Source organism: Tetrao urogallus (genome assembly GCF_951394365.1).
Source record: "Tetrao urogallus genome assembly, chromosome: 20".
NCBI lineage: Eukaryota > Metazoa > Chordata > Aves > Galliformes > Phasianidae > Tetrao > Tetrao urogallus.
The window spans coordinates 1,205,282-1,218,212 of record NC_136833.1 but is presented as its reverse complement, the minus strand read 5'-3'; the positions used below and the strand labels follow the sequence as shown (position 1 = coordinate 1,218,212).

Here is a 12,931-nt window from a genome sequence, read left to right as displayed (position 1 = left end):
TGTTGCAGAGGAGGAGGATGGCTACAAGTGCAGGTGCTGATGGTGGGAAGGGCAGCCCATAGCTGCCTCAAGCAGAGTGAAGGCACTGCACACACTGATAGCAGCCCCAGACTCTGGCAGAGCCACATCTCCAGCCCTGCCATCTGCCTGCATCCAAGGCTCCATTTCAGCCTATTAGGGAGATTGGGGTTGGCTGCAAACATCAGATGTAGGCATAGGTTTGGCACACATCCATCCCTCTCCTGCTGTCTCATAACGCCAAGATTTTGATTCAAGCTCATCTGCAAACGCTAAGAAAGCATCAGTGTTGGAACACCAAAGCAACACCACAAGAAGAGACCTTCGGGGAGAAAAAAAGACAACATATCAAAAAAAAAAACCAACAAGCCAAGAACTCCTTTTCATCACATTATCCCAACAAACTGGAGCTGTGGACAAACACAATGACACCTACCAAAATCCGCTCGAGAGTCCAAACACCAATGGCTGAGCAAGGCAAGGCGCTCTGGATCCCAAACTCACAGCCATGCCCAGGGGTGGGAGAAAAGCACCTCCCATCCGTGCCATGGAGCTGCCTGCTCACACGTAGCTTATTTACACGGAGAGCTCTCTGGCACACGGCGTGAAGGAAATGTGCAATGAGGGCTCCGAGCCCTTTGCCATCCCACAACAATAGGGTGGCTGCGCCAGCTCTGCGAGCGCACAGCCTCAGCCCCGGCGAGTTTCAGTGGGGAGGGCTTTGTGTTTTGTTTTGCTCTTCGAAAGATAGCCCTGTAATTTAGTGAGTCATGCGTTCTACATCCCTTGTTGCTTTTCGTTTTCAACATCTTTAAGCTGTTTGTGGAGAAGGCGCTTATTTTTAGACTTCCCATCAGCGAGGGTTTGTTTGGGGGGGAAAAGCTCCATTGAGATTTTTGTAGCTGGGGTGCTAACAGGCAAATTTCCTGATGGGAAGACAGTTGGTTTTTTTTTTTCCCCTTTTCTTTCCTTTATTTCTCACTGAGGAACAGGCAGTGATTTTGGGGCACACTGAGGTCTGGGCTGGTGCAAGGAGGAGGAGGTGGTCACGAGTGAAAGCAGTCACATGTAGAGCTCAAATAGTTGATGTGGGCTCTGGGAACACTCATCCTCCCCTTCCTTCTTCATCAAACCTGAGTATCTCCTGCCGCACCCTTTGTAGGGTGAATGGGGGAACATCCCAGCCCAGCACAACCCTACATTGCTCAGCATCAGGGACACAACCACAGGCTCTTTGCTTTGTGCTATGGAGATATATATGGGTCTCACCACCCTGGAGCAGGCAGTGGGGCAGATGATCCCCCATCCCCATGGTACCCACAGGTGCCACCTCCCCAGCCCAGGGACCGCAGTGGCTCTTTGGAGCATTTTCCAGGGCACATTTGTAGTACTGCTGAAACCTGCAGCCTTAATGGATGGCTGGAAGCGTTCCAGGCACTCCGGCTGTCACCTCGCCCCGTGTCACACCCAAGTTCTGTTCCACAGTCTCCAAGCAGCATAAGGCAGCACAGCAGGTCTATGTCCTGGCTATAGACCTATGTCACCGCACAGCTCATCATTTTGGGGACACACAACCTGAACTGACACGTACCCACGCCGAGCTCTCTCTCAGCTCCAGCTTCATGTTAGGGCTCAGCATCCTCTGGAGAAGCTGCCACCACCTCCCCGTCACACATTTCCATACAACACACCACACATGCAAGATCAGCTTTCACCGTGCCACAGGTCCTTGCAGAGCAGCACAGTGACAGTTTGCTGCAACTCCAACAACCCAGAGCCCATTGGTTGGGAAGAGCACCTCCAAGAGGAGCCTGCTCATGGACTGGGCTTGCTTGCAGCAGGAGCAAGGCACAAGGATAAGTGCATTCAAGCTGCAGGGTGGACAGTGTCAATAGGATTCGTTTGTTCTATTATGTATCATGCCATATGCCCCAGCTCTCCATCCACAGATCTGAGCCATTAGCTGTGAACACCTGTCAGGGAGTTAAGTCATCTTCCAGTTTCTGGGTAGAATAACTGGAGAGGATAAGGCTGATAGAATCAGCAAGTTCTTAATGCTGGAAGCGCAATGGTTTGGAAAAAAAAAAGTTCTTATTTTGTCAATTAAAAGCTTTTGGCATCAAACCAGGAAAAAAAAAAAAAAAAAAAGAGGAAGAAGAAATACAAACCACCCACCAAAACCAGCCTTCATTAGTGGCTGTACTGCAGTATGGGAGGAAGGCAGGTAGTAGGTGAATGGGTGGTGGAAAGGAGATAACAGGACGTCGTGTGCTCCTGTTTGTCCACCAGAGACAGAAATTCCCATTTAGAAAATCCAATATAAAATGCAGTTCTCTCCTAACTACTGCATCTACCGCATACTGTTTCTCCGAGGAAAAAAATAAAAATTATAAGTGACTTTGAAGTCCTCCAATGCCATCAAGAACATTTTTTCCCAAAGTATCTCAAAAGCAGCAAAAAATAAGAAAAAGAATTAATGACTGCTAACAGCCGAAACAGATGGTCTGCTGCGAATCCCCACAGCCTCCCGCAGCCATGAGTCAAGCCATTTTTCAACATGGTGAAGAAGGAAATAACAATAATACAAGAAAAAAAATAATAATAATAATCCAATTTCCAAGATGATCGCGCTTCCGAAAACCCATTGGACTTCCCAACTGTGACCGACGTGGAGGCTTGGCCGGGTCAGACCTTCCATGGGCTTCAACCCGGAGTCATGTGCAAGGGTTCGGACACAGCTGCTTCCACCACAAGACGCGGGATGAGATTTTACTCCAAGATTTCAGCTCAAGACCCATTATGCTATCAGATCACACGCGCCCAACGCTCAACCCTGAGAGCTGCATCCCTCCCAGCCACCGCCTCAAGGATCCAAGACAAGAAAACCACTTGCCAGGAGGAAAGCTCCGGCTGCTGGCTCCTCTGCCGCGGCTCCTCCTCGTCCCCCTGGTCGCTGTCATGCTGGGGCTGCCCCTCTCCACGCTCTTCGATCAGCCCCATCGGGCAGACGTGGCCGCAGGTCCTGCGGAGCACACGAGCTCATCATGGGCTCAGCTCAGCCGGCAGCGCGACCCTGTAAGGAGTTGACAGAAACTTACTGCACGCACCGTACCGGTTTATCATTTATTTAAGCTTCATCTTTCAATAATTCATGCCAGCCTTTCGCTGTGGAGTGGGACAACAATGGCAGGATCGCAGCAGGGCAGGCAGGGAATAACCACATCTGGAACAGATGTTCAGTTCTAAATAAAAGCTGGTTTCGCAGAGAATGTTCAGCACCATGGGAATAGCAGGCTCTGGGACACAGCCCTGCCCCTTCCAGGGGGCAGCAGTGATTTGCTCAGACGTTTTGAAACACGCGGTTAGGATGGAGCAGATGCAATAGCCAGGGCTGGCTCCAGCTGCACCAAAACCTGTACCATGCCCCTCAGATTCTCCTGCCCACTGCACACATTGTGTTCTGCAGCAAAGCCACGGGAAAGGCTTTTGCAAAGCATGTTCCCTACTTCTGTGGGTGAAACTTGGCTCTTTCCCTCCTGCACCCAAGGGTGCACCACCAGAACCCCTCATGCCCACAGCGTGGCTGAGCACCAGCTCCCCATTGGGCATCAACCCCACACCTTCAACAACCCTGCACCAGGCTGGGGACACCTCTGAATCAAAGTGCTTTATTCCTTTCCCTGTGCCAACCCTAGTGCTCAGGGGGGTGCCCCAAACTGTACCATGTGTCCCTCCTTATCTTTCCCCAGATCACATTCCTGACAGCTGTGCCCTGCACTGAGCATCCCCTCTCCATGCCAGCCCCTGCCCATCTGCTGCTGGCCCCACTTGCCTGGTAACACAGCTTTTAAGTGCCTTGAAGCAAGAATTGACTTACCATTTTGTCTTGCACACTTGCAACACACTTTTGAGGCATGGCCTGAGATCAGACCTCTGCCGTGGGTTATTATTGTAGCACTACAGCACTGTTATTACTAACTCGGAGGTTCTGCTTGGCCTCTGGTTTCAGTCCTTATATTTTTTGGACTACCTCATTTATCTCTATGCTTTGCAGCACCCCCAGGATAGCTGGGCTCTTCTCTGTGCATGTTTCCAGACAGTTTTTCAAAGCATCTTGTTCTTATTCTTGAACACAAACCCTACCCTTACCCCGCTGGTCAACCACTTAACACCGGAAAGAAAGAGGGTTTTTTTCCTAGATAATGGCTGATCTTGCAGATTGGTTGGAAAATGAAATAAGCAATGACACTAAAGGCCATTAATCAGTAACGAGCAGTGAATAATAGAATGCAAAGCTACAGAGATCACTGGGGAAATAGCAAAACCATTCAGGACTGGGTCTCCTGCTCACTGCATCTTCCTTTTTCCTTTCTTAAAGTGCACTTGTAGTTGTCATTACAGTGGGTGGATGACAGGGAACGCTACACCAGAGCTCAGAAATAAATGTCTGAGCAGCATCACTTCCAACAGAGAGGAGCCCTCGGGTCACAGGTAGGAGCACAGCCACCACTGTTAGTGCTGTACTGATTTAGTGGCCTCGCTGTGTATCTACACCTACATAAATGTGGTCCCCTTGGGGCCAATGTCTTCAATCCACATTTATAAATTGCTCTCCCACGAGACCACTCAGCACTGTTACACAGAGCTGGTGACAGCTTCGCTCTGTCTTAATGGAAGGCACCAGGAGGCACAAAGCAGGAATCCTAGGGAAGGAGCCACCACCCATAAAGGATATAACAAAATAATAAAAAAAAAGAAAAAGAAAAAAAAAAGAAAAAACCCTGTGATTTCACCCCTTCTTGCTCATTTTAGGTTAGAAATGAGTAATTAACACCAGTTATAAAATATGGCAAGGAACAGAAAAAAGTATCCAAAAAACAAACAAACAAACAAAAAAAAACAACCTAAAACAAACTGTTTTGAGTAGCTTTACTGCTTTTAATTCTCAATTCTAATCCAATATCTAAAAATCCACAGGAAAATAAAAGGAAACTGTATTGATGAGATGGAGCATGCATACAAACAGAGGTGGGCACAACTCTCAGGATGTGGAAGTTTTCCTGAGCATTTCACAGCTATTTCCAGTATATCTGGGCTGCACTGGCAATGGCCAACTATGAGGCTTGATCATCAGGGCCACATTGGTCCTCCAGAATTAACGAAATGCCACCAGAGTGGATGGCAAATCAGCCCCACGGCAAATCAGTAGGATACAACTGGAGCATGTCAATGGGAGTCAATGGGAAATAACTAGGAGCAAGAGGAACAAATGCTAGCAAAGGATTTTCCAACCAAAAACCTTAAGAAAATAGTTTGCTCAGCTGCCCTGGGATGTGAGCTGGACAGGCAGTGGAATCTTCATTCTTCAGGAGAAAGCCTTCTGCAACTTTGGGCAGGTGCTGGACTAGAGATGCGAAGGGCCCCTCTTAGGCGAAAGCTTTCATAAAATTGTAAGATTTTTTTAACCATCACATAGAGGAGGAAAAAGGGGGAAAACAGAAAAAGGCAAGGCAAAAACCTTTCAGATCCCTTCCTTGCACAGACCACATCCTCTATGTTTGCCTTAAGCCCATCTCCCAGTGCCCAGATGAGGGCACAGCATGGAAATGTCTCCACTTGAGCAGAGTTGTGTTACTGAAGCGGTTAAAGCTTCAGTAAAGCTTTAACCAAGGAAAGCACTTGCAGCCCAGCCCTGCTGGCTGGCCAAGCACTGCAGTGCTCCTGGCTCCAGCTTCTCTCTCTCCTCTTTTGCTTTTTGCTGTCTCGTGCCAAGCGTAAGGATCTGGCCTGCTCCACAGCCCACCTTGCCAACACGATTGTGGTGACTCACTCAACAGCTCTTCATCACAACACATTCTTTCAATGGGACTTCATTTTAGATGGCACCATCTTCAAAATCTGATGGCGGAGAAAGGCAAGGAAAGCTTAAACATGTATGCATGGGGAAGAGATGGGGTCAGCAGGGCTGAGACACAACCGTGGGGTGATGCTCACTTTTATTTATTTACAACCTCTAGCAGTAGATAGCCAAATTCACAGATTCAAATAAGAAAGAAAGCCCAGCTCAAAGGAAAAAGAAGGTCCTCGTATCACTCCTTCCATCAGGCTGACACCTCTTCATCTTGGGGAATTTAACATCTGTTACATAATTCAGAGAAAATGTGGTTATTTTCCAGGCTTATTTATAGCTCAGAAGCTAAGGCTGAAAATGAAAATCATCAGCAGCTGCTCCAGACTTCACCTCTTGGCAAAGGAGGTGAGAGCAGGTACAAAGGCTGGCTGTGGGTCAGGGCTCTGCTCCACTCCAAGGCTCCTCATTACAAGCCATGAAGGACAGAGCTTGGATGGCAGCGCTGCTGCTTGGACATCTGGATCTCCAGACTTTCCTCACATCTAATTTTTCTCTCCAGTAAAGGCACATTCCACAAGAGGAGGCAGAGAAGAGGTTCACGGGTATGAGAGTGGACTGGAAGAGTGACTATGCAAGGAAGATGCTTTCACTGCCCCTCAGGTAGATAAAGCATTTTTATTCATCAGGAGTTGAGTAGCATTCAAGAAGAACACCAGGGTGTACAAAGACTTGGATGCAAGGGCTTTTTCCCTAATGCATGTGTCACCCTTTAACTTGGAAAGCAGAAGAAATGCACTTGCCACCAGGAGCAGTGAGGTCAGTCAGAACTTGAGTTCTCTGTTTCTGGTGAAGTTGGAATTACACTGCCATGGATATACCTCTCTGCCCAGGAAAAAGAAAATGCTTTAAATACTCCCTAGCAGCATTTCCAGACAGGATTCAGGCAGAGCAATAGTCTTGGTAAAGGCAAAGACGTGGCTGGGGCAAATGTACATGCCTGTTGTTGAAATGCACAACCTGCAGCTCATAGGCCTCATCACACAATGAGAAAAAGCCCCCCAGACCTTGACATCTCCAGCCCATCATAACATCAGTGACAGCACAGGGTGATGTAAATGACCTCCTCATTAAGTGGCAGGACCTGAAGTTAAAGTTCAGCTTGCTGCAGCCCCAAATTCATGGGGCTTCAAGTCAACACAGAAAAAGCAAACCTGACAAAAGATCGCGACTAATGCAAAGTCACTTGATAAACGCCAAGAATGTTTGGCAAGAATACCAGACACCATTGCTGGCCATAGGAGGAGGTTGAGGTTGTGGATACCCCTCTCTGGAAGCACTCAAGGCCAGGTTGGACAGGGCTGTGAGCAACCTGGTCTGGTGGGAGACGTCCCTGCCTATAGCAGAGGATTGGAACTGCATGATCTTAAGGGTCCCTTCCAACCCAAACCATTCTATGATTCTTTTTTCCCCCATGAGGTAGTTGTGCTGTTCAGCTCTGAGCCCTGCAATTTCAGATATTCCCCATGGGAGGAGGTGACCCATACCTAAGAGCTCCATTGGTTTGGATCAGAACAACAAAGTGCATGGCCTAAGCATCAGGCCATCAGAAAGCAGGAGCTCATCTTTTCCTAGCTCAAATGATAAGAAATGCTTGAACACTCAATATGACAGAGAGTAAACCTCACAGATCCTGTCTGAACAAAAACATAAACAAAACAGACAAGAAATGAATTTCTTCATGTCAAATCAATATTCAGATGTTTACAACATGCAAAGTAGCAGCAGAACTGAATGGAAACCCACCCAAAGACGTGACACAAGCTTGGAGGCAACTCCAATAGGAAGCAGAAATCCTTGGTGCAAGAGCTCCTTTCAGATGGTGCAGAGATGGCTCCAGGCAGCACAGCCCACCTTCTGACTCACCACTGGATCATCAGAACTGGCATGTATCCCTCACCCTAGGGACTGCATGTCATAGCCTTTATGTGGTCAGGAACCACAAGGCATCTAACATGCCCCAGGAGAGGTGGGGTCACAAGTAAGGCTCCTTCTGCAGCTGGGTTTGCAGCTGATTCAGCCATCTCCAGCAAAACTGGCTGGCTTCTTTGCTCCCAGCCCAGAGCTGTGGGTTACTGAGCTCCTCAATTCAGGCCCTAGAGAAATTCCCATGCAGACTTCAATGACCTAGTGCAAAAATAATAGTAACGATTCAAGTGAACCGTTTCCCTCAGTCTGAATTCAACAAATTCGAGAACAGCATCAGAGAACCCAAAAACGATGTTTTCAGACCAAAAGACACCATTTTGGCAAAGAACTATCAGCTTTGCCTTAATGTAGCTGAGACACTTTCCCCTCCTCCCTATAACTCTTCCCTCTCCATCCAGCTGAAAGTTCCCTCACTCTAACTTTCATGGGCAGTACATCATGTTTTTCCCATGCTTATCTCACCACATGGATCAGAAACGCACCCTTCTTTCTTCCTCTTCACCTGAACTGTTCCCGAAAGCTTTCCTGGGAGAGTACTGCACAAGGAAAATTCCCTTTGGAGTTTCAGGGCTGGAAGAAATCACTGTCTGCATGGGAACAGCAACAGCCACAGGACAATTACACTGCAGCAGAAGTCTGCAGGGAGAGGAGAGGCTGCTCTTGCTATGGTCTGCCTGACATCAGCCTGACATCACCATCTGGCAGTAGTTTCCACAGCAATGCATCTTGAAATACACTGGGTGCAAAACGTTGCCCAAGGAGATCAGCCCTGGCAAAGCTTCTTGAAAATATTCTCTACTATCCAGAGGTGGTGAAGTTTTCTGGCATGGGACCTTGCATCCCTACTGTTCCTTTCTGCCTTTGTACGCTAAGATGCAGGGCAGCAGTTGTAGGGTCGGTTGGGTGCATCCCAGCTGATGAAGTGCAAATACAGAGCCACAGGGAAGTATGTTGGCAACTTCAAAGCTCTTGAAAATTTAGAAAAGTCCAATTATAACTGTTAGCCAACAATGAATTCGTGCATTATTCACAGCCTTTAGGAAAAGCAACTGGCGATGTCAGAAGAATTGTAAGCTGAGGATTTGGAGTAAATGACCTCCTGTTCTTATTGTGCATTTGCCATGTACTGGAAGAAAAACAGGAAAGAGCCTTGCCAAGGTGTGGGGAGCAAAAAGGGAAGGAAAAGAAACCCAACAAAAATGAATAGGATTTTGTTGGCAGAATTAAGACTTACAAATTACCGCTGCTCCCTTTCTCCCGACTTCTGTAATGTAATTGCTGTGTGCTGAGACTAATTCAACAGAGATTCTTCTGCTGTGAAGGTGGAAGCAGCAGCTCATGGCAATGCACAGGGCAGGTGGCTCCTCAACAATCCAACCAGGACTGCAGGCAGCAGCATGGGAGCCAAAAAGAAACAGGGTTTAGGTCAAGATCTGGCAGGGCTAGATGTAAGCAGATCTTCATTAGGTATTTATTAGGATGGCTGGGAGGCCAGAGATATAAATATAGAACAGCAAATAGTTATTTTGAACTCAGAGCTATGGTCACTATCAACCAATTGCACAAATCAACACCTTGGCATATAGGAGATATCCAGGCTTAATTGGATAGCACTCAGTAGTTATTCTAGCACACAAATACACCCATCCATCTCGCTAATGATGCTGCTCCAATCACATTTTTACATATTACTCCTGATATCCATAGCTTCCAGTTAAGGCTACAAAACCACACTCAATCCTAACCCACACTGCTACTATTTATATAGGAATCAGCTTAGCAGGAGGCATTCAGCGATGAAAAATCTGGTGAGGAGTGGGTCTGTCATCAAGTGGTAGAGGTTGGTCTGCTCCACGATGGGGAAGAAAAGAATCACAGTTTCAATGAGCTCCATGGCCTTGATGGAGCTATGGATGGGATCCAGGTGAGCTCAGGTGAGTCCTCAGAGTAATGATAAAGCTTCAAGCCAGCATTCAGAAGCACAGTGGAACTGTGGTTTGCATGCTGAATAGGAAAAACCTTTTTCTAATATCATAACTAATGCTTCTCTGGAGGTTGTCCTGTGCCATAGTAATGGTAAACTGGTGAATGCTGCAATATGGCACTATTGGTGCTCCTCTGGAAGTCAACTGTAAAGCTGAGAGGATTGCTCTAGTCTTCCAGATCCATACACAAAGCTTTATCCCAGCTCAAGAAAGTAAATGTAAGGATTTATAAAAAGATCAATACATTTGATTAATCTCAACACATGTTTCTGTGCCATGGATTCAAGCTACTTCATTTGAGGTCATAAGCTTTTCTGAATCAAGACTTTACTAGCAACTCTAAGTTCTGTAAAAGAAGTTTCTGAACGTTTATGCTGTTTTTCAACAGTACTTAAAGATTTTACTTATTAAAACAAGCTTAGTTTCCCCATTTTATGTATGTACAGCAATTGGACAGATCAACACAATGGGAAAGACATTACAACAAAGGTGTGATGATGGAAGGACCAGCACGATACAAAGGTGCTATAAACGAAGGGAAGAAGATTGCTCACCCATATCAGAAGATTCCAGGTTCATAGGGAAAAAGCTTCACCAAGGAGAGATCTCCAACCAAAGATCCTTCCCCACTGGCAGTCAGCCCTTAAATAAGGTCTGTGGAGGCACAGCCAGGCCTTTCTATCACCGGGATGAATTGCCTTCACCTGTGCTGCCAGAGCTGACCAGTCCTTTCCCCAGGTGCTCAATCAGGCCATGGCTCAACAGTTCCCATACAGTATGTCACAAAAATTCTCTAAAAAGCATAGGATATGTATTGTAGTCAAATGTTCTTGTAAGCATTCTAGCTTTTTAGTAAACTAAACGTGCTCTGTTTTTTCATATTCTGAAGTCACACAACCATAGGTTGGTTTGGGTTGGAAGGGACCTTCAGTCATCTCTGCAACTACAACTTCTACCTTTTTTTTTTGTTTCCTGCAATTTGTCAACAGAACATATTTACATCTGACCCTGATGGCCGTCTTTATTTTCTTTCAAACATTTCAGTTGTGCTTTAATTTAGTCCCACTCAAACAGTTCTGCTACCACTAACGTGATCATTGCCACAGCAGCGTAGCGGCGTTTTCCAAATGAAAGGTTTTTTTCTAACTGGCTGTAGGGATGTTGATATGACTTCATTCAGTATGGGAGGTTCAAATTGTTTACTGGTAGAGGGGCGGCTCAGAAACAAAGGAAATAGTAGGGTTTGCCTTGGGTCAAAACATCACACACAACGCATGCAAGGGGCTGAGCTGCAGTGCTACCTCATGGGTCCTTCTTCTGGGACAGTAACAATATCCAGCTCCTTTTACTGCTGATTTAGCAATGCCATCCAAGGTAGGCAGGAGTGTACAGCACAGTGTAGAGCTGTTGCATTTAATATTTTTGCAAGTGGCAGAATTTGAAGAATGGGGACACCCATTTGGGTGAGGATATCAATACAGCTTTCCTCAGATTCTCTTGGAAAGAAGCTGGCTGGTGGGGCTCTGGAAAGCCAGGACACATTGGGAAGACCACTTCTAATTGAGGCCCAACATTTGAAATAATTTTTGGGCATCGTAAATAGATGACTGCAATCATTGAGAAGCAGAAAAGCAGCTTTTAGTTTGGTTCCAAGGTACCAAGGACTACTCAAAGATGACCTTAAAAAATGACAAAGTACATAAAAAATGAAGAAGTTGCTTGAGAAGAAATTGAAAAGAGCAGTTGGAAGAGAACCATTTCAAAACTCCTTATTGCAAGCCTGGAATAAACATACACTGCCAAACAAAGGAAAGCTGAAAGGATGAATGTTTGTGCAGCTACACAGCAGAGTGGAATTGTTAAAAGGCATTCCTCTAAAAGCCCAAGTCATGTTCAAGAGAGGAAATAGAATCCAGAACGTGACAAATTGCATGGAGAGGAACGATATGGCAGGCCAGAAAGGGTTTTGAGCAACAACTTGCTAGAGACATAAAAAGTAACAATAAAACCCCTTCAGGAACATTAGGGGAAGGAGGCTTGCCAGAGTAGTGGTGTGGCTGATAGATGATCACTGCATAAAATGTATTCTCGGGAGAAAGACATAGCAGAAAGGTTAAAGTGAATTGTTTGCATTGTTTTTCATTACGAAGGAGGTGGGAAAAGAAAGCTGGGAAAAGAAGGCAAGAAACAGAGATAAATAATCTGTTTTCATAATGGAAGAAGCATCCAATGGCAAACCCAGAGAGACCTGTCTGATAGATCTACTCATATACTAAGAAACGATCTGGGGATTGGGAGAGTATGAGGACAACAGAATATATCAGCGATAGGAAATTAATCAGGGTAATCAAAACCAGAACTGGTTGTATCAGTTACAAAAAAATCTCACAGAACTCCGTGTCTGAGAAATAAAATAACAGCTGAATTTAGTGCGAAACGGTGCAAAATAATGCACATGGGAAAAAATATCCTGTAGTCTCCCTACAAAATGGTAAACTATCAACTAGTCGTTACCATTCACAAAGGAGTTACTGGAAGGAATATGGATGGTTCCCTGAAAACATCAACTCAAAGCTCAACATAACTATGGGTGAATATAATGTGAGGGAAAGAAATAGAGGACAAAATGGAAACTGTGCTGTTATCTGAATCACTGTGCACCTACATGATGAATACATTTCTGCTCAGTGCATCCTAGAAAGGAAATAGCAGAGCAAGAAATGGTGAGAGGAAGGAAGTGAAGCTGAACAAAGCCAGAGAACTTCTATACAAAAATAGACTAACACAGTAGGACCCTTCAATCTGGCAAAGAGGTGGTTGAAAGGGATGTAGGAGACTCTTACCAAATCAGAATTTTATTATGTCCTCAACATGGGGACATAGGGAAGGTCAACAGAGAACAAACACACTATTTTTCACAGCAGCAGACCTAGGAGTTTTCCAGTGAAACTAACAGGAGCAGATTTTAAAGAATTCAAAGGAAGTATTTTTGCAAGGAGTGTACAATTAAGATGTCGAATTTTTGCCGGAAGACTCGATGGTGCTCAAAGGCAGAAATAGGTTCAAGGAGGACTTAAATAATTCACTGAAA

General features: G+C 45.8%; 1 protein-coding gene across 1 annotated transcript in view; it reads right to left on the bottom strand.

Moving 5' to 3' along the window:
* The window catches only part of CALN1 (calneuron 1), a gene marked incomplete at both ends in the record, with an annotated part of 107,998 nt that extends 104,980 nt beyond the window's left edge, over positions 1-3,018 (bottom strand). Inside the window, one exon of the mRNA XM_079545031.1 lies at positions 2,908-3,018. Coding sequence (XP_079401157.1) covers positions 2,908-3,018 — 111 coding nt within the window. The remainder of the gene's footprint in view (positions 1-2,907) is intronic.
* Between the last annotated feature and the right edge of the window lie 9,913 nt (positions 3,019-12,931).